The 22,921-nt window shown below is 41.9% G+C and overlaps 1 protein-coding gene across 1 annotated transcript in view; it reads left to right on the plus strand.

The window, feature by feature from the left end:
• The first annotated feature begins 9,605 nt into the window (after positions 1 to 9,605).
• The window catches only part of CTNNBL1 (catenin beta like 1), a 160,933-nt gene continuing 147,617 nt past the window's right edge, over positions 9,606 to 22,921 (plus strand). The window contains exon 1 of the mRNA XM_065921981.1: positions 9,606 to 9,764. Coding sequence (XP_065778053.1) covers positions 9,735 to 9,764 — 30 coding nt within the window. The 5' untranslated portion in view covers positions 9,606 to 9,734. The remainder of the gene's footprint in view (positions 9,765 to 22,921) is intronic.

The following is a 22,921-nucleotide window of genomic DNA, read 5'->3' on the forward strand; positions in this document are numbered from 1 at the left end:
CCTGGAGGAGAGGATGGCAACCCACGCCAGTATTCTTGCCTGGAGAATCCCATGGACAGAGGATCCTGGTTGGTTATGGTCCACAGAGTCACACAGAATCAGACACAATTGAAGTGACTTAGCACACGTGCACGTGTGTATGTAAGATTCAGAGAAGGGGGTCCCAGCTGATCTAACAGGACTTTAGATTCCAATAGAATCTGATGGACTAACTAACGCCCCCAACCAGGTGACGAGGGTGATGAAGAAGAGGAGCAAAAAGGAAAGAAGAGGAGGAAGAGAAGTACAGAAGGGAGCAATGGGAAAGAAAAGAATCTCTGAGGTTTTATGGGCATCTGAGGGTAGATGGGGAGTTGGGAGAACAGGGTATTGTCTACCACTTGGTCTGACTCAGGGATCGAGCCCAACCCTCTTGTAGAGAGATGCTATGGGCAGAGGAAGTGAGATGCCAGGTACAAGCAGAACTGCTTTGGCATCCAAAGGGCAAGTGCCACCTAGACTGAGGAAAGACGCCTACTCCCTACACCTCTGCAGGACACACTCCAGCTCTGCTGCTCTGAGGACCCAACCAGGAGCCCGTGACACCTCCAGGTCCTGCAGTTTCTGGAGCGCCAGGGAGCAACACCCTGAGGAGCGTACTAAAGGCGAGGGTGAGGCTTCCATTCAAGTTACCTGGGGACAACAGCTGCTACTGAAGAAGTCAGTCCTTTCTTTCTTTCTTTTTTTTTAATTTCATTTATGTATTTATGGCTGCTCTGGGTCTTCGTTGCTACACGTGGACTTTCTCTAGTTGTGGCTACTCTAGTTGCGATGCGTGGGCTTCTCACTGCAGTGGCTTCTCTTGTTGCAGAGCACGGGCTCTAGAGTATGTGGACTTCAGTAGTTGCAGCATGTGAGCTCTAGAGCGAGGACTCAGTAGCTGTGGCCCACAGCCTTTGTTGCCTCGCAGCATGTGGGATCTTCCTGGATCAGGGTCGGAATCTGTGTCCCCTGCATTAACAGGCAGATTCTTAACCCTTGACCACCAGTGAAGTCTAAGAAGTCAGTCATTTGAGAGGAGCAACCAGGAGTGTACATGGGTATGTGCACGCCCAGAAAGAACTCAGTTGTTTATGAGAATTGGGCTGGGTGGGGTGGGGTTGCTTTGACTGGTGTAGGAAGAAGCTCTGCTTTATTATATTAAATAATGTCAATGGGACATCATTTATGTGCTCAGGAGGTCAGGCTTGGAAAAATTTAGGTCTTTTAAATGTATACATGGATATGCACAGACTTTTTTTCTAAGCAAAAATTTGAGATCTCTCTCTGAGTAGAGGATTTGCTGAAACTTCTGTAGAGGTTGACGTAGAGTTGTTTTTCTTAAGGTGTGTTTCTCAGAATACTGCATCCACAGATGTTGCATGAAAAATGACTTCTGTGGTCAAATAGACTGGAGAGCATTGAGTAAAACAGTTAAACAGGTTTTCCCCTACAAGACTGCTTGGAGCTTTTAAATACACTGACATGCATCGTGATCCTCTAAGCGAAGATGTACACTTAGCAGCTGCCCCTCCACGTCGACCTCGCACGCAGGTCCATTCTCTGCCCTCATTGATGTCTACCAGGAATGGTTCAGGGAGTCTAAAGGGGTATTAATCAGATGTTCAGTTTATCAATAGGTCACGGCGGCAGCCAATAATGGGAATTCACTCTTTGGCACCTCACTTGCTTCTTTGATTTTTTATATCCATTGGTGCATAGCAAATTACTGAAAAACTCAGGAGGTTAAAATACCAAAGCATTTATTATTTCGGTGTTTCTATGGATGAGGAAGTCAGGACCGGAGTAGATGGATGGTTCTGGTGCCCCATGTCTCAAGAGGCTGCGGTGAATATGTCAGCCAGGGTTGCATCATCTGAAAGCTTGACTGAATTGGAGGCTCCGCTTCCAAGTTGAACCCAATGACTCTTGCTTCTTAACATTCATACCCTGTGTAATCCTCTCCCACAAAGAACAGGTCTGACCTGTGCGGCCCATAGGATGTTGCAGAAATGATGGACTATAACTTCTAGGACTAAGTCACAAAAAATGTTGTAGCTTCCACCTTGATCTCTCTTGACCACTTGCTCTGGGGGATGCCAGCTGTCATGTTGTGAGAACACAGGGGTGGTCAGATGGATCCATGTGATAAGGAATGGAGGTCTCTGGCCATCAGGCAGCATCAACCTGCTGGGTGCATGACAGACCCATCCTGGAAATGACTGACATCTTGACTTTAATCTCAAGAAAGACCTTGATCCTGCTAAAACTGCTTCCAAATTCCTGATCCACAGAAACTGTGTGAGATAATAAACATTCATTGTTGTTTTAAACCACTATGTTTTAGGTAACTTGTTACACAACAGTAGATAGCTAATCCATCTCCTTAGTGCTTAGCATTCATGCTAAGTCGATTCAGTTGTGTCCGACTCTGTGCGACCCTATGGACCATAGCCCACCAGGCTGCTCTGTCCATGGGATTCTCCAGGAAAGAATGCTGGAGTGGATTGCCATGTGTTCCTCCAGAGGTTCTTCCTGACCCAGGGATTGAACCTATGACTCTTACATCTCTGGCATTGGCAGGCAGGTTCTTTACCACTAGGGCCACCTGGGAAGCCCCCTTAGTGCTAAGGTAGGTAATAAACAGCTGCTTCAGCTCACTGGCTAAGGAGCTTGCTTACTTCCTAAGTTAGAAGTGGTCCTTTCACTGACCCCAAATAGTGATTGCATTAAGAATTCTCTCTATTCCTTTTTTTTTCAAATATAAAGTTGATTTTTTAAGTGTTTATTTATTTATTTGGCTGAGTCAGGTCTTTGGTTGTGGCATGAGAGATCTTTAGTTCCCTAAACAGAGATTGAACCTGGGCCTCCTGCATTGGGAGCATGGAGTCTTAGCCACTGGACCACCAGGAAAGTCCCTCCATTCCTTTTTATGAGAGCCTCTCAGCGAGGTCTGCCTCATTGGGACCATTGGTATGAGGCATTGATGGGGAATCCCCCAGAATTAGGGGTTTATGAGACTTGTTACACTGTTAGGAGCTGTTGTGTGTACTGGCATTCTTGGCTTTCCCAGCCCTACATACTTGAGCAGGGAATCCTTTCTTGTGCAATAGACAAAGTTGGTTCCTACCCTCGTCCTTTCTTCCTTCTCCTTCCCTCCTAAGAGAAAGCCTCAAGAAAAGATGATCGTTTTTATTCTTTTTGATGTTATTGTGGCTGGAACTGCCGCTGCCATTCGGTTGCCAGGAGAGTAAGAAAACGAGCTCCCATTCATCCATCACCCAGCTTCAGCAATTAACAGCTCACCAATAAACTTCTCATCCAGGCTTCCACCCACACCCGCATCCATCCCCCACACCTATCCCCACACCTACCCCCCACCTTGGATTATTTTGAAGCAAATTCCTGTCATCACATTATTTTACACAGAGATTTCACTATGTATCTTTCAAAGATTAGGACAATGTAATTCAATTCTATTATCATACTCAACAATAATAAAGCCCCCAAATAATTCCTTTGCATTGCACCTCCCTGACTATTAGAGTTATTACTTGGCTCCCAGTGTATCTAAGAAAGCAAAATCTCCTTGTGTCTAATTGAGACCTGTGCATACTGGGAGAGATAATTACTCTTCAGCATTCGGTAATCATCTGTGCTTGGATCATAAGTGTCAGCACTGTTTGGGATGTTCACTGAACTCAAATCCCTACCGTGCAGTGCACAGTCAGACAGGCTTGGATTGCAGTACTGCCAGTGACTAATAATATGACTGTGGGCAAGTGATTAAACCTACATTTCAGCTTTCACTATTTAAAAATACTAGAGTAGGATTTCCCTGGTGGTCCAATGGTTAACAATCTGCCTGCCAATGCAGGGGCACGAGTTTGATCCCTGGTCCAGGAAGATTCCACATGCCGTTGGGCAACTAAGCTCCTGCCCACAACTACTGAGGCCCCTGTGCCTGGAGTCCGTGCTCTGCAACAGGAGAAACCATTGCAGTGAGAAGCCCATGCATCCCAACTAGAGAGTAGCCCGAGCTCGGCAACGAAGACCCAGTACAGCCAAAAGTAAATAAATGAGTAAACAAACAAATCTTTAAAAAAAAGATAGCAAACAGAAAATCCAACATCCAAAATGAAAATACTAGAGTAGAGAGGATCTGAGAACCTGGACTTGGGGAGTGAGAGGCAGAGGGAACAAGGACTCCTCTTGAACCCCAGAAACTGCATTCTGCTTCCCAGGAAATACATATCCCCTTTCCACTGCCTACCCTGCGACTCTTCCCCGCTCATTCATGGCCCGAATGGAGGCGTCTGGATTTCTTCAGCACTGTCATATGTTTCCAATCAGTCCATGATGGCAGGGTAGGAGCTCAATATTGGTGATAAATACACTTTATGAGTGTTTTTTGGAGGATATTTTCTTAAAGGCTGTTCCAACAAATAATTTACTGTGGCAATAAAAGATGGAGGAGGAGACTCTGATTACATCTTAGAGCACCTAAAGCTTGAAGTTTAAGGAAAACTAGGAGGCCCACAGCTACTTGAAAATTTCCAGAAGGAATCATTCTTCAACATTAGATTTTTTAAAAGGTTACAGCCCAGCAGCTGGTCTCTAGGGTGGTGCCCTTCTCCCATCTCTTTTGTGGATGCCATGCTCAAATCATCATCATTATCACATGTTTTTTGAACTGTTTGGTGCATAACACATAGCTCTTCTTTTTTTTTTTCCTTTGTTAGTTTTTCTAGGTATACTTTACATAAATTGTATTAGTGTGCCATGTAATGTTCTACATTTGTATGTATCGCAAAACAATCACCACATAAGTCCAGGTAACATCTTTGTTGTTGTTTAGTCACTAAGCCCGTCTGATTTTTTGGTGACCCTGTGGACTGTAGCCCACCAGGCTCCTCTGTCCATGAGATTTCCCAGGCAAGAATACTGGAGTGGGTTGCCATTTCCTTCTCTAGGGGATCTTTCCAACCCAGGAATTGAAGCCATGTCTACTGCATTGGCAGACTGATTCTTTACCACTGAACCACTTGGGAAGTCCATCCTACATCATTACAAAAATTATTTATTCTAGTAATGAGAACTTTCAGGATCCATTCGTCTAGCTACTTTCAAATATGCAAACAGTGTTATTAATTATACCCACCAAGTTATATATTACAACTCCAGGAGTAATTCATTTTAAAACTGGAAATTTGTACCTTCTGACCCCCTTTAACCATTTTGCCCACTCCCCACCCCTCCACATTAGGCAATCATCAATCTGTTCTCTATATTCATGAGCCCATTTTTTTCTTTTGTTTTAAATTTCACATCTAAGTGAAATCATATGGTATTTAGCTTTTTCTGTTGGACTTAGTTCACTTAGCATATATACAGCTTTTCTGAACTTTCCTCATCTTTAACATTGGAATCCTAACAGTGTTAGTATTAGGGGTAGGGATTTGAAAGTATTTGATAGTATTATTGCCAGGATTGTATCAATTTTTCAGTAGATTGATTGGTTCATCTATTAAATCAACAACTTTAGGGAGTGCCAGTTGAGTGCTAGATATTGTATTAGGTTCTGAGGTTGCTGTGGTGAGCAATGCAGCAATCCCTGGCCTTATGGAGCATAGGCCATATGGAGCATATGAAAGAGAAAACAGACCCCCCCAGTGAGTGAAAAGAAGATAAATATAGAAACACAAATCATAAGTGTTCTGAAGATAATGGTCAGGAATGCTGATGGAGAATCTCTTTTAAAAAATTTGCTTACGTGTCTTTATTTACTCGACTGCGCCAAGCAGGCTCTTTTGCTGGGGCACACAGACTCTCTAGTTGGGACATGCAGTCTCAGTAGTCACAGTCCACAGGACCTGGTTACTCTATAGCATATGGGACCTTAGTTCCCAGATCAGGGATCGAACTTGTGTCCCCTGCATTGTAAGGCAGATTCTTAACCACAGGACCACCAGAGAAGTTCCTGATGGAGAATCTTGAGGGGAGGGAGGGACTATTATAGATCTCATAGACAAGGAATATGCCTGTGATGTGGTGACATTAAGCTGAGACCTGAAGAATGGGGGCCCCAAGCTTCATCCCTGGGGAGGTTCCTAAGGAATTACTAATGGACCTTCCCATCAAGATAAAATTGAAATATCTCAATGCAATATTCAAGATCCTCCATGATGAGGATTGCTAGATAAAATACAGGATGCCCAGTTAAACTGGGCATCAAATAAGCAACAAAAAACTTTTGGTATGTTACTACGTATTCCATGGAACATATTTATATATTTACTTAGTTATTTATTAAAATATTTATTTATTTGACTGTACTTGGGCTTAGTTGTGGCATGCAGGATCTTTAGTTGCAGCATACAAACTCTTAATTGTGGCATGTGGGATCTAGCTCTCTGACCAAGGATCTAACCCAGGCCTCCTGCATTGGGAATGAAGAGTCTTAGCCACTGGACGACCAGGGAAGTTTCTGGAACATATTTATACTAAAACCTTTTTTATCATTTAACTGAAATTCAGACATGATTGGGTGTCATGTTTTTATGTGCTAAATCTTTTAATTCTCTCTGTGCTCTTCCTCAGCTCAGCTGCCCCCTCCTCTCTTACTTCCTACCATTCCCTCCAAACACTATATTCCCTGTCCAGTTCTTTGTCTATGTCCATGCTGTTTCTTCTGTCCAGGTCACCCATCTTTCCCCATGTCCTCTTGGCAAACCCTGCTCATCCTTTAAACCCTGGTCCAAATGGCACCTCCTCTGGGAAACCTTCCCTGGCAGGTTTGTTATCCTAATTTCAGGGTGTTCCCCAAACATATGGTTTTGCCTTACGATTTTATATTTTAAGCGCTGGTTTCTAAAATCCACAGACTTGACTGAATACCTTCAAAGGAAAGGATATAAGAAATGAACTCATTTTCCTCACCCTACTCCCTCTCCCCCAATTCCCACTCAACTCTTATATTAAGGTCAAATATTGATTGAGTACTTTTCTGTGCCAGGCACCAAGCTAAGTGCTTTGCATGTAGCATCTCTTGTAAATTCTCCATAATCTTACAATGTAAATTCAGTTGGATCTCTACTTTTTGGAGAAGGCAATCAGGTACATAGCCACTTGCCTCTGTCTCCGCACCTGTAAAATGAGGATGATTTTACATCCTCATCTTCCTCGTTAGGTTTTCTCCCCAACTAGGATATAAGTCCCAAAAGGGCAGGAACTTTTCTCCTACAAACTTCGATATCCTCAAAGCCTAAAATTGTGTCTGGCATTGACTAGGCACTCAGTGAATTCCTGAATAAATGAATGAGTCACCTTACATATGAGGAGACTGCAACTTTGAGAGAGAAAGTTAACTTGTTCAAGAGCACAGAGGTGATTGTGGTGGAACTTTGGCTAGAACCAAAATTAGTGATGTGTTGGTAAATGTTTAGCAGTCAGCTCACTGAAAAACCAAGAATCATGATTTGTAGCATATGTTGATTTCCATATTGTAAATACACCCACCGAGGCAGATTTGAAGGAACCAACCTGACGTCAACTGGCTTGCAAATTTCCTGAAAGGACAGGTCTTGCAGGCCTGTCTAAATAAGCTGGTTCCAGATACTGAGAACTGGGACATAGTTCTAAAGAGTAAACAATTCCAAAGTATACATTCCCACCATTACTCTATCCTGCATCCCTGAATGAGGCACAGTTTATATTCACAGCTAAGTAGGAGAGGAAAGATACTCAAATAATTCAGTTCAAAGCAGATTGCATAGGTGATTCTTAAAAACCATAAACCCAATCACAACACCCCACCAACCCCCGGCTTAAAAACTTTTCAATATCTTCCTAATGCTCTTAGCAGAAAATCCAATTTCCTTATCATGACTCACAAGGCCCATTTGTGGAAACTCCTCCTCCTGTACTGAACACTGTATTAGGGTTTTTGTCATAGGATATAGTGGTTAACATGACATCCACAATTCCTGCTCCCATGCAGCCTGTGTCCAATAAATGAGACTGTCAATAAACAAGTAATCAGCCATTAAGGACAGATTGAGATACACTGTGAAGTAGAAAAGGTGCTAGGAAAGAGAATCGTGAGGAGAGCTTGCTTACTTGGACGCAAAGTGAGTAGCGGAAGATTATGCTGAGGTAGTGACATTGGAGGTCTGAAAGATGAGAAATAGTTGGTTGAGATGTGGGGCTAGTGGCGAGGCAGAAGGGGAGAGGATTTGGTAGTTTGAGGAATAAAAATAATTTCTGTACAATTGGAGACAGAGGAGGTAGGGTGAGGAGGACGGTTATCAATATTGTGATGGTCAGAATGCTTGTGTCTCCCCCATACCCATAATTTGAAATTTTAACTCCCGAGATGATGGTATTAGGAAGTAAGGCTTTGATAAACTGATTAGATCAAAAGAGTGGAGCCCTCCTGATTAGTTTTGTAAAAGAGGTGGGAGAAAAATCCCTCACTCACTTCTGCATGTGAAGATACAGTAAGAAGGCACTTCTGTGATCCATAAAGCAGGCCCTCACCAGACAGGGAAACTGCCAGTGCCTTGATCTAGGACTTCTCAGCCCCCAGAGTTGTGAGAAATAAATTTCTGTTGTTTATAAGCCAGCCAGTGTATTTTTTTTTTTTCATAGCAACCTGAAAGGACTAAAACAGACAGCATGAACATAAAAAGCACAAGACTAATGGCCAAGGGAACTAGTAGAGGCTTAGCTCTCTTTGGAGACAGAAATTTATTTAAATCCCAGGAGCTCAGATGCACTCTTTGAATAGTTCTCTTCCAATGATGGGCAACTTTCACCTACGGAAAACCTATTTACACCACTTGAGTAGAAACAGGATTATCCTGTTTCCACTGGCCTTTGCACAGATGAATAAACAGAAGCCCAGAGAAGGAAATGTCATGGCCAACTGTTTCGCAGGCACTAACAATTGTATGGTCTTGGACACTACACTTTCTGAGCCAGTGCTGTCCAACAGAAATGTAATGGAAGCTACAAAGAGAGCCACACGAGTACTTTACATTTTCTACTAACCACATTTTAAAAAGTAAATAGAAATGGTGAAGCAAATAGTAAAGTGAAATTAAATTTTATATTTTATTTGACCCTAAGTATAACTTCAACATGTAATCAACACGTCTTAGAAATCGGATGGGTATTTTCTTTACACTTAAAACACATTTTAATTCAGACTAGCCACAGTTCAAGCCCTCAGTAACCACATGTGGTTAGTAGGTATAGTACTGGACCGCGCAGTTCAATGCCTCAGTTTCCTCTGTGAACTGAGAATAAAATGAGGGATAAAACTGCCTAGGTCACTGAATGGATAAGAGAGGACCAGGAAAACACCTTGCGCCCCGCCCTGCACTCCGCCCAGCACGTAGGGGGCGCGCAATAAATCTTGGTTCCTTTAGTCTTTTCTTTCAATGCACCGCCCACTTCAAGTCTCCGCCCCTTTCCCCGCCCCCTTCAGGTTCCGGGCGGAAGTAGTGCTGTTAAAAGCAGGGCGCTTTGCAGTATCGCTGCATTTTACTGCAGTGTGGCCGGCTCGCGTGTCGCGCGCACTTCTGCTTCATTGGCTCTGCGGCCCCTGCTCCAGGCGCTTTACGGCAGTGCGGCTGGAGCTGCCGCTCTGGGGGCCGCGGTTTGGTCGTGAGTGGAGGGAATCCGAGTAGCCGGTGTTGACTGAGACTGGAACCATGGACGTTGGGGAACTTCTGAGCTACCAGGTATGAGGGTCGAGGAGCGCTCGGGAGACCATCCTCTCACCCAGGCAGGAATCGCAGGACCAGAGTTCCTTCATATCACTTTCTCCCATCTCTGCTCTGGGCCTGGGTCCTCTCACTTCTCGTGTCAGCCGGGTCCCTCCCTCGAATTTCTCCTGGGTTCTTTCAATTCCTTCCGATCCTCAAGGCCCGGACCTCTTCTTAACTTCAGTCTGGGCCTCTTCTCACCCTACCCTGGGACTTGACTCCCTTTCGCTTTTCTGAAGGCCCCAGACTATCTTCACAACCATTCCCCTTTAATTCTCTTCAAGTCACTGAGTTGATGATCTTGGTGGAAGAGCACTGGCCTTTCTTGCATTTGCGTATCAGCTTCTCTACTGATGGCTCTGTGGCTTTGGGACAAGTTCTGTTGTCTTCTTGGAGCCTCAACTTTTGTATTTATCAAACAGAGACAGTAATAGCTACCTATTAGGGTAGTTTGAGGACTGTGTCAATCAATGAATGTGAAAGCTGATTTTAAAATGCAGAAAGTTGGACACATGTTAATTGCAGTTGTTGGCAGATGTTTGACTTTCTCACATGTGATGGGTCCCTAGGAATCTTCTTGTCCCATTTGCTCAGAATACATGTGGGGAAACTGGCCCAGAGGGTAGAAAAGACTTCCAAAGTCACTCAATAAGAGCTTTGATTAGAGATGAGGTCTTTTGGCTCCCAGTTCAACCATTTTACCTTTCTTTGACCTTCTTAAATGTCCAGTATGGTAGCCACTAGCCACATACAGCTGTTGAACACTTGAAATGGGACTAGTCTGAATTGTGTTAAGTTATGCTTAGAATAATCGATATAGAAAAGTAAAATTTTAGTATTGATTACCTGACCATATCACTTACTTTGATTATTGAACATACTGATTAAATAATCATATATGGGTAATGGGCAAAATAAAATATATTCAATATAAATTTTACCTATTTCTGTTGACTTTAAATGTTGCTACTGGCCTTTTAGTGTGGCTACTAAAAGTACGTATATAGCTGGCTTTTCATTTTCCTTGGACCGCTCTGCAGTAGAGAATAGGGGACTAAGAGCCATGTGTCTGGAGCTCTGTTGCTTGGCGTCTCTGTTTTGCTGCTCTCTGACTGCTGTGACGTGGAACAAAATATTTAACTTCTCTGCCTTGGTTTCCTTATGTTGTAAGTGAGGGCAATGAAAGTACCTATCATATAAGTCTGTTGTGAAGCTGTTGTGAAATGTGAAGTGTTTGGAGCCATGCTTGTCAAAGAATAAATGTTTGAAGAATGTTAGCAATTATATTCATGCAATTCACTCAGCCAATGTATTGTACATAGAACTGACCTTGGAGACTCTGGACATCATGGGAAAGAACTTGTAAGCAATGGGAAGCATATATAGCCAAGTGATTTCCTTTTTAAGACAGTAATTGGATGTGAAAAAGAAAGGAGATAGGTGGTTGAATGATTGGTTATATCCCTGGTGGCTCAGATGGTAAAGAATCTGCCTGCAATGCCGGAGACCTGGGTTCAATCCCTGGGTTGGGAAGATCCCCTAGAGAAAGGAATGGCAACCCATTCCAATATTCTTGCCTGGAGAAACCCATGGACAGAGAAGCCTGGTGGGCTGCAGTCCATGGGTTCCAAAGAGTTGAACACAACTAAGGCAGTCCATTGAGTCCCAAAGAGTTGGACATGACTGAGCGACTAACACTTTCACTTTGATGCCTGTTTGGCCTACACATGAGCACATTACTCATAAAATGGGCTTCCCAGTTGGCTCAAGTGGTAAAGAATGTGCCTGCCAATGCAGAAGACACAGGAGACTCAGGTTCAATTCCTGGGTCTGAAAGATCCCCTGGAAGAGGAAATGACAGCTCATTCCAGTATTCTTGCTGGGATAATCCCATGGACAGAGGAGCCTGGTGGGCTGCAGTCCATGGGTTTCATTGAGTTGGACACAACTAAGGCTACAGAGCACTCATAGAACATTAAAGCTTGAAAAGGTTCATTTATTTGCTCAACAAATATTTATTATGTACTTTGCAAGGCACTGTATCCACTAATATACAGCACTGAACAAAACAGATAAGGTTCTTGCTTTGTGGAGCTTATAATCTGGTGGGGAAGTAACAAGATAAGAGTAAATGAATGAGAAATTCAGGTCATGATAAGTGCTTTGAAGGATACACAGGATATACTACAGAACTGGGCTGATTGATGTAGCCACTGGTTGCATGTTACTAGTGAACTCTTGGAATGTGGCTAGTTTGAGTTGAGGTCTGCTACCCATGTAAAATATACACTGGATTTTCAAGATTTAGTGTGAAGGAAGTGATGAAAAAGGTGACTAAAGTATATTAATATTTATATTGATTCCATGCTGAAATGATGCTTAGGGTATATCGACTTAAAGAAAATTATTAAAATTAGTATTATCATCTTGAAAACATTTAAAATGTTTATAAATTTAAAATGTGGCTACTAGAAAATTTGAAGTTATATATGCATCTTGTGACTTCCAATATATTTTTGTTGGACATTGCTGTGGTTTTTTTGTCTTTATTTTTTAAAAAAATTGTTGGGGCTGCACTGCACAGCATGTGGAATCATAAGAGTTGCCCGACCAGAGATCGAACCTGCACCCTCTGCAGTGGAAGTGCAGAATCTTAATTGTGGACCACCAAGGAAACCCTGGACAACACCGTTAAAGAAGATAACCCATGGAAGTGAGAGACAGGACCTATTATTTTTAGATAATATGGTTTGGGAAAGACTTTGAGGAATGGACATGATAAGATGGTTGAGAAGGAACCAATCATGTGAAAAGCACAGAATAATCAAAGCAGAGGGAACAGCAAGTACATAGACTCTGAAGTAGAAGGTGGTACAGCCTGTTAGAGGATCAGGAAGAGGACTGATGTAGCTGGAACTTGGTAAATGAGCAGGGGAATGAAAAGCGATGAAACTGGAGATGTTGCAGATGACTGGCTGTGGAGGCCTTGCTGTGGACCATAATACGGAGTTTGAATTCTCTTTTGAGAGATGTTACAGATACCCTCATTCAGCCCACATGTTTACAAATGAAAAGTGAACCCCATTTTGGTAAAGCAACTCCCCAAAGGTTGTGGGCCAAGGTAGTGGCAAGAGTCAAAACCAGAATCCTGATCTGTTCATTCTCTACATGGCACTGTCCATGCAGTTTTCTTTCTGTAAGATTAGTGTCCACTCTTTCTGTTCCTAAAAGATGGTACAGTCTAGAATCCAGTCCATAACAAATCAGATGCACCCATCCTCTTGTGGAAAGTCATGAGGATCACCCAAGTTAATAGCTGCAAAAGCTCTTTGAAAACTAAGTGTTTATAGACATGAAAGATGTATTGCATGCTTGCATCCTGTCTCTAAATATAACAACCCTATGTGGAGGGCTGTTTTAAATCCCTTGTTGTACAAATGAGAGAACTGAGGTACAAAAAAGTGCCTGCCCCAAAGCTGGAGCTCCTACCCACTGTGCTGGGCTGAACTAACGTGCTTTTAGATACATCCTTATATTAATTTTCAACATGCTCTTTGAGGTAGATGGCATGCCTGTTTTATAGAAAAGGAAACTCAAGCTGGAGGGGTCGGTTACCTGCCCAAGATGAAACACCCAGTAAGGAGCAGAGCCAGAACTGGAACCAATTGAATACCCAAATCTAGCTTTCCAATTTTAAAAAACTTTAAAAATTGAACTATGGTACTTGTATAGACAAATGCACAAATCTTAAGTGCTTTTGATTATAGTTGTCATTTACAAAGTAGATTCAGTAGGAACACTAGTGTTCATTTCTCAGGGACAAAGCGGTCTGATTTGAGCATCCCCACGTCCAGAGTTTGATTCAGTAAGTCTCCCATGAGACCTTAGAATTTGCATTTCTAACAAGATGCCAGGTGATGCTTAAGCTGCGGGTCCAGGGACACCACTTTGAGATCCCCTGGTCTAGAATGATCTACATTCCTCTTAAAATTTTCTCCAACTGAGACATTTCATATCCCTTTTCATGGCCATTAGTTTGTAATATTTTGAGTATAAGCTATACTTTTCCCCCTGCCATCTAAGATATTGAGAACAAATCAGTTAATCTTTCTGGGCCTCAGTTTCCTCATATTACTAATGAGGCAAGATTAAGTAAGTTCCTCTGAGCTCCCTTCTAGCTTTAAAATTCTGTGATAACTAATTATTTAGGCCAAGAGCTCCAGAGATTTCAAGGGATAAAAAATGCTTGATGTAGAAGGATGAATTGGGGCTGAAAATCTGGGAGACTTGAGTTTTAATCCTACTTTTATCATTATTTATCTGGGTGACTCAGGATAAGTTGCTTCCCTTCTCTGTACATCATTTTTTTTAAATCACGATTAATATACAATGAGATTGAGCTCTATGACTTCTTGTTCTTTCCTTTCCTAAAATTCAAAGACTAAGGTAAAATAAAGAAAATCTGTAATATCAAGGATGTTTATTAAAAGTATTTGACATTTTTTGAGTGCTTACAAAGTCTCACTTTTGGGGCAGCTTGGTGGGCAGATTCCAGTTTTCTACTGAGATTGGTTCTTCTAATAATAGAGTTAGGCAGCAAGCGCCTCAGTATATGCCTTATATCCTTGACATATGTTAACTATTCATTTGAGAAGACAGGAGAATTACAATGTGGACAGGAGGTGGTGGAAAAAGTCTTAAAGAGGAAACTAGTTATGTTCCCAATATGGAAATGTACTTTTTTTATGCCTTCAGGCTTAGACATCTCATCAAGAAGTGTGCCCAGCGGTTCCTTGGCTGAGAAGTTTCTGCTGCATAGACGCGTGTATGAACTCCAGGGCATTCTCATTAATACTAATTCCACAGATGTCTGGAAAAAGTTCTTACCTCTGAAGTTTTCCAATAAAGAATTCTCATTTAGTGCAGTTTGGCTCAGTGGGAATGACTCGCTTTGTGACATGAGAGTATTCTCTTTGAGGCAGATTGGGGTCGAGGACCCTTGGTTTTGGCAATATTGCAGACACCCACTCCTCTTGTTACCTATCAGTCAGTAATATAACAGTTCCTGAGATTGCAATGGCATGTTGGAATGTAGTGTCTTTCTCCTTTACTCTTCTTATTTCTTTCTTTTGAAATAAAAAATTTTAATGACAGTAATTTGACAGGAGTAGTATTAAAAGAAAGTGTTCAAGAAAAAGGAAACTATTACCCCTAATCCTATAAATATTTTCATATTCCCAGAGGACTTTTGTGTTTTTCATGACTATAACCATTGTATATATACTGTTTTGTGTTCTGTGTTTTAAGATTGCCAGAAATATTTTGTGTTTCTGCATAGTCTGCATGTTATTTTTAATGTCTGCAAACTTTTTTTTTTTTGCTCAAGTCATAGGCCAACCATTTTCTATATGGGACTATAATCATTCTTCTATAATCGAGTACTTAGGTGGTTTCCAGGTTTTGTTCTTGGAGATAATATTGCTGTGAACTTCTTTATTTAGGTAGCATTTCTCTCTCACATCTGCTGTAGTAATTATCAAATGATTGGATATGCCTGGAGAGGGGATGCTGGAAATGGATTTGGTTTGGTTGTTGAGGAAAAGAAGACATTGGAATCTCAGTTCTGATGAATGAATAGAAATTCTGTGGGTAATGAAGGGGGCTAAGGAGTCATTGTTGACTATGATTAGGGAGTGCAAAAGCCCTGAGTGAAATGTAAAGAGCATTGAGCAAGTGAAGGGGAGTGGTGGGAAATGACAGGTTTGCCTCTGCTGCAGAAGTGTCAAGCGGTACACAGTGCTCATGTGGGATTAATCCCTTATCAGTTGACAGTGCTAACAGTGGTGTGTGTTCCAGTTTTACTGCCATCTTGATAATCAAGTCATAATTTATTTTTTCTCAGTAATCTAGTAAGTATATAAAGTGTTAGTTCATTTGCTTTAATAAGCATTTTTTCCCTTTGTTTATCATTTGTACTTCTTATCATCTGCTTTTTCCTAGAGTTGTAGTTTACAACTGTGCTTTTCTGTTGTGTTTTTGTTGAAAAAATTTCGGAAGACTGGACACTGTGCTCAAATATATCTTTTCTTTGGTAGCCCCATTTTACCAAGAACTCTGAGAATATTATCCTAATCATGATGTCTCTTACAGCACATGAAATAGGCTGTTTTTGCATGACAGTTTAGATTAGTGCTTTTCGAAGTTACTTATTGTTAGTGGGACTATAAATAACAAATTGCTACTCATATTGATATTCCCATTTCAGGGTGTTTCCTGTTTCATCTTCTGGGTCACTTTTTTGTTAATGTTCCCTCCCTCCCTTTGTGATCTTACTTTCTCTCTTTCCCCTGGTGAGTTCATTTTATACTCGTAAAATACATTGCTTTTATGTGCCTCCTTGCACACTAGGCAGTGACCCAGCACCGGAGTGTCTCACTCATAATTGATACCTAATAAATGATTGTCTAATGATTGAGTGAATGAACCAGTACGTGCCTTTAAATATGCCTTTTGGAAGGCTTTCGTTGTAATATGTTGTCTGCTTGCTGGCTTATATCTTTGCTTTCATGTTAGACTTCAAGAAAGTTTGTTTCAAATCCATTATTTCAGTTTCTAAATTGTCCTCTGCCTCCTTATCATGTTTTGCTCCACTCCTCTTGCTACAAAACCTACATTCTTTTTTTTTTTTTAAACTTTTAATTTTGATCTAACTTTATTTTTTTATTTATTTTTATTTTTCAGTGGGTTTTGTCATACATTGATGTGAATCAGCCATAGAGTTACACGAATTCCCCATCCCGGTCTCCCATCCCACCTCCCTCTCCACCCGATTCCTCTGGATCTTCTTGATCTAACTTTAAACTTACAGAAGTTTTGCAAAAATAGTATGGAGAGTTCCCATATGCTCCTCAAATAGCTTCCCTTAAAGTTACACAACCAGAGTACAGTGATTAAAATCAGGGAATTAACATTCATTTACTGATAGCAAACGTATAGTCTTAAATGTCACCAGTTTTGTTTGTTTTGTTTTCTAACGTATATTTGTAAATGCTTTCTTTAAAACTTTTTTTTTTGAAGTATTGTTGATTTACAATATTGTTTTAGTTTCTGGTTTACAGCAAAGTGATTCAGTTAAAACGTGTATATGTACATGTATATATTTTCCATCATGGTTTGTTATAGGACCCTGAATATAGTTTCCTGTGCTATATAGTAGAACCTTGTTTGTCTATTTTATGTATAGTAGTTTGTATCTGCTAATTCCAAGCTTCTAATTTATTCCTTCCCACCCCTTTCCCCTTTGGTAACCTTAAATTTGTTTTCTATGTCTGTGAGTCTGTTTTGTAAATAAGTTCATTTGCATCATATTTGAGATTCCACATGTAAGTGCTGACATGTGGTATTTGTCTTTCTCCTTCTGACTTACTCACTTAGTATGATAACCTCTAGAGCCTCATTGTTCTTGACTCTTGACTAGAATTTGATTCCGCAACCCAGTTCCTCAGCGTAGAGGAACTCATCCATCCTTTCGTCCCTCAGCAGCTTCACGTAAACTCTTGGCGCACTCGCCCTGATTTAGGTTGCATGTGTCTCCTGAACCTTCCAACCAGATGCTCTGGTATCACGCAGTCCCCTGCGTCTCTCCACCAGCCCCCTTATCACCTACCCCCGGTTCTGCATTTCAGTCAGGGGTGTAGCTGCCTCTGGCTGACTTGAGAAGAGCCCTGGAGCTATTTCTCAAAGATGAAGGACAAGGTCCTTTTCCCTGTGGAAAATACAAACTTTCAAGTGGAGACCTAGCTCCTCTCTCAGGAGTCAGGAGGGTGCTAGGATCTGAAAATGCTTAAGTCACCATTCTGGCTCTCATGGAGCTTCCAGTCTAAAGGGAAGCACCTCACAGATTGGAGAACTGATAACAGAGGCGTCTGATGGGCTGCAGTCCATGGGGTCACAAAGAATTGGACATGACTGAGTGAACAGCAGCAAACACAGTACACAGTACCATTGAGTGAATAGGAAGTAGGGGCAAAGAGGCAGGAGCAGTCCTGCCGTTGGGAAGTTGGGAAGGCTTTGCAAGGGAGTTGTGGCTTCTTTAGGAGCCTTCTCTCTATCCTTTCTATTTCAGTAGCCACCATCTTAGTTTAGACTCTTGGGATTTTGTCAAATAAGTAGTTTTCTGGTGGATATCATACAGGCATGATAAATGGTGGTTTATTTCCTGCATGTGCCTACTCTGATCATAGACGCCAGCCCTACCTATTTCGGCTTCCTTGGAGATAGGTCTTATTGAGATGCCTAATTTTGGAGGTGAACTTAAGGAAGCCGTAGCTTCCTGCAGTCTTTCACTAGATGTCACTGTTTAAATTGGGGGATTGCATTTATAAGACCCCGATAGAGAAGTTTTCACATGTAAAAATGACTGCTTTGGAGAATGTGGATGGTTCAAAATAGCTCTGTTGGAGAAAATAGTTCAAATACATGCCCTTCTGAATGTGCTCATTTTAGACATCTTTTAATGTTTAGTGTAGTGGGTGAACCTTCACTCTGGGTCAGACGGACTGCCTGTGTTTGAATTCCACCTCTGCTACTTGGTAGCTACGTGACTTTAGATCAATTAATTAATCTCGTTAAGCCTCAGGTCTTCATCTTTAAAATACAGATTATATAATAAAGTCTGTCTCTGCCCCACCATCTTTTTAAAAAGTTCCACTTTACCATCTTTTTTGAGGATACAGGATCAAATGAGACAGTGTGGGAAGTGCTAAGTAGTATAGTGCCTGACATATGGTAAGTGCCCAGTGCATGCTAGCTGTTAATTTTATTATTGATATAATTATAAACAACACCGATGGTATAGCAGAAGGAAAAAATGTTTTTCTCGAATTCTGCAAAGCTGCCTTAGTATTCCCAAGGTCACCAGTCCCTTGGAGATTAAGGTTTAGAATGCTATAAAAGGAAATGAGAACAGTTTGTCACCCACACATGCCAGCGTGTAGAACTGTTCTCAATAGATTAAAGTATAACCCTATTCTACCACAGTTAGCAGCCACTGATATCAAGAATTATATCATCAACACAGTAATTCTTTTTCCCATGTCTCATTAATATTACTAAGATATCTCAGCTTTCCTCTTTTCTAGGGCCAGGAATCTCATTTGCAAATTATTCCTTTCTTTTTCTTTTTTCCCCTTAATGTTCCTGAAGGAAGTACAGCTGTAGGGAAAATGGAATCAGGAGGAGATAACAGTAGGAATTCTCTTACCTTCTCTAAGACCAGCCATTTGATTCTAGTATTTCAGCTGAATAGTTAAAGAACATTTTCATTTCCACGGAGTTCCGGGAGTCTGTTGGCCTAAACTTTGGAATCCCAGCTCCATTGTGGGTTGGTAAATAGAAACTGGATTACCTTCCTTGTGAGTTCAGTGAAAGGTCTAGTAAGACTGCCGCAGCGCAGTTTCATCTCTTAACTCATTTTAGATGATCAGTTGCCTGTAAGCAGATTGTCTACTTTGGCTCCTCAGACTTTCCTTCAAGCACCCATCAGTGTCCAAAGTCAGGGACTGAACTGAGAAGGATTTGAAATAGAGCACAGAGTATTATGATGCTTCTCTCTGACTGTGTCTGACTGTATTCTAAAGACAGGTATGATCAATTATTGAACACTTTGGCATTATTCTTGTGCTCATACTGTTAGTACATAATACTGAGGATTGATTACATTTTTATTTGACACCCCTGCTCCAGTTAAGAGCAACTAAGTTTAGAATCACTTCTGGAATTTTCAATAGACTTAACCATTAACAGTCCATCAGCCCTCTGCCGGTGCATCGTATGTTTCTAGGGCATTATAACACATGCTCACAGTCAGGCTGTGAGCCAATCCAGATTTTTGAGGGCTAGTAAATTTCATTGGGGCTTCTCGGGTGGTGCTAGTGGTAAAGAACTTGCCTGCCAACACAAGAGATGCAAGAGACTCAGGTTCGATCCCTGGGTCGGGAAGATCCTCTGGAGGAGGAAATGGCAACCCACTCCAGTATTCTTGCCTAGAGAATCCCATGGACAGAGGAGCCTGCCAGGCTACAGTCCATAGGATCGCAAAGAGTCGGACACAACTGAAGTGATTTAATACCTAAAATTCATTTGGATTGATAATCCGTATTGAGCCTTTCACTTTTAAATTATTCAACACATCTATTAAATGCCTACTAAATGCAGGATGTTTTTGTAGACACCAGGAATAGAATGATACACGAGACAGTTGCAGTCCCTAGTCTTTAGAGAACTTACACCCAGGGATCCAAGACAGAAAATAAAGAAAAACAAGTATAAAGAAGAGCACCTGAACATGCAAACAAATAATGCCAGAGAAATAAAAACAAGAAAACTTTAAATAGAGATATGAAGGGGGGAAAGGGCTGATGTAATGGAGTGATGGGGGACCATCATAAGTTCCAGAATGGCTCTCTGAGGAGATAACGTTGAGACTGATAATGAATAACGAGCAGGATCCAGCCACATGAAGAGCTGTGGGAACAGCAACGTAAGCCAAGGGGAAAACCACTACAAGAGCCCTAAGGTGGGAACAAGCTTGTCATATTTGAGGCAGTATAGGTAGAGCATGGTGAGTGAGGAGGGTAAGGACAGAGCGGTCTGCTCTGGGGAGGATCAGTTCAGTTCAGTCGCTCAGTCGTGTCCGACTCTTTGTGACCCCATGGACTGCAGCATGTCAGGCCTTCCTGTCCATCACCAACTCCCAGAGCTTGCTCAGACTCATGTCCATCGAGTTGGTGACACCATCCAACCATCTCATCCTCTGTTGTCCCTTTCTCCTCCTGCCTTCAATCTTTCCCAGCATCAGGGTCTTTTCCAATGAGTCAGCTCTTTGCATCAGGTGGCCAAAATATTGGAGTTTCAGCTTCAGCATCAGTCCTTCCAATGAATATTCCGGACTGATTTCCTTGAGGATTGACTGGTTTGATCTCCTTGCAGTTCAGGGGACTCTCAAGAGTCTTCTTCAACACCACAGTTCTAAAGCAGTTCTCCTGGGGAGGGTGGGAAACCCTAAAATGTTCAGATGTTATTGTCAGTACATCGGGAAGCATTTGGGGGGTTGAAGCTGTGGAGTAACACAATATGATTATGTTTTAAAAGACCACTGCATCTGTGGAATGGAGGCTGGATTGTTTGGGAGCAATCTGGCTGGCTTCATTGTTCAAAGGGAGTGGAATTCCCCTTTGTGCTGCAGAGGGCCGCAGCTGAAGCCGTGCTCGCCTCAGAATAATTGCTTTGCCGCCTAGGTTGTTTTCAGAATCGCCCAATTCTAAACATTTAATCTGTGTTCTGGCTTAATCAAGAAGCAACACTTTTCCTAGTGCCAGGCTTGGCATGGAAAATGTGGGCATGGTGCCTTGTGTTGAGCACCCTGGCCTGGAGAGAATGAAGAAAGCAGCCTCTAGTGGACCGGAGGACAATGCAAGTGACCCTCAGCACCTGGTAACTTGTAGGAAGCTTTGGAATCCATAAACTTTATGTGCCTCTGCAAAACAGTTGCAGATGGTCTGGACTGATGATTAAATGTCACCACTGTTTTGCCCAGATCTGCTCTGCTGTGGCCATCCTCTCCATGTCTGGTTTTACATTACAGTGAGTAATTAAAGGGGCACCGCCTTTCTGGTTACTTCCAGGACATCTTTTTCAGTTGGCTTGAGGGGAATTTCAGTTTTTGCCAGTTTTGTGAGTGACTGCTGTGAGCAGTGGTTGTGACTGGCTACTCTTTGTTTTCAAAATTAAAAAAAAAACACAAAAAATAAAACAAAACGGAAAAGACAACAACTTGAAAAGAACTCTCTCTAACAAGGGGGAATAATTGCCTGCCTTGGCCGTCTCTGCTGATTCTTCCAGTGGGAGTTCTGCCATCAGACTTGTCACAGTTAGTTGGCAGGGACTTTTTTTCCCTGAGTTAGCACATAGAGATCTGAACGGGCAGAGATAACACAAATTAGCAATGGTACAGGCGTATCTGCAGAGGAACAGATTTCTTTCTGACCAGAGGTGCTATTGGTGGGCACCATCTAATTTTCTGTGCATCTCTTACCACTGATGACAGGACTTTTCTGCAAATAAAAAGAATTGCTTAAGCACCACCTGAGCTGGCCAGTTTTTAAAAGACTTGAGAGTTTCAAAGGCCCTCAGGCTGCTTAGCCTGCCAGTGTAGTCCCTGAATATTATCTTCCTGGCTTCTCACTGTGGATCCTTATACCTCATTCAGCATAATGAACTTAAGGAGACAGAAATTTTGATTCTTGTCCCTCATTTTTTTCTTTTTCCAAAGATTTCTTCTTCTATCCCCACAGAACTTAAAAGGACACAGAAGGCTCAGTGCGGGGGAAAGAGATGGTGTCTGCCTTCTGGCTGACGTGACTTATACGAGTGGTCGGATTCCATAATGAAGATTGCAAATCACTTTCCGTCTTCTTGGTGTCTGCCCCATAATTAGAGGTTTAAACGTTTTGTTTAAATGAGTAATTCCCCCCCCGCCCCCCACCTTTTCTGTGTGCTTAAAACCACCATTAGAGCAAGATGGAGACTGGTTAACAGTCTGATATTGGGCTCCGTATTCTAGTTGTGCTGTTAGCAAGATGTTGATGAATTCTTATTTTAATTGAAAAAAAAAAAAGCAGTTTTTAGCCATGGTTCATCTTGTGTGAGGTGGAGGCACTTTGGTTGCTGAGTATGGGGAGTATACCTTTTTTTAGGAGCTTGACATCAAATCTAACAGGATAATATCACGAGGTAGTTGTGCAGCTGGTCTGGAAGTATTGCCTCTACATTAGAGGTAGATTTGCCTTCAATTGACAGATTATCTTTGTGTCTGTCGGAGAAGGGGGTCACTTAAAGGGTTAATATGTTCCTGATTTGAAACGAATGAAAAACAGCTCATAGAGGAGCTTGTAGAAATTGTCATACTTTCAATGAAATAAAAGAATATGTGTTTTCTCCTTCCTGTGTCACCAAGGCAAGAGAACAAAATAGAAGGTTGGGAACTACAAGGTGTTGAAGAGCCAGGCATTGAGCTATTTGATTTGTCATTCTGTCACATCCTAAAGGCAAGTTCAGGAAGTCAGTATTCTTAT

Source organism: Muntiacus reevesi, chromosome 2 (genome assembly GCF_963930625.1).
Source record: "Muntiacus reevesi chromosome 2, mMunRee1.1, whole genome shotgun sequence".
NCBI classification, from domain to species: domain Eukaryota; kingdom Metazoa; phylum Chordata; class Mammalia; order Artiodactyla; family Cervidae; genus Muntiacus; species Muntiacus reevesi.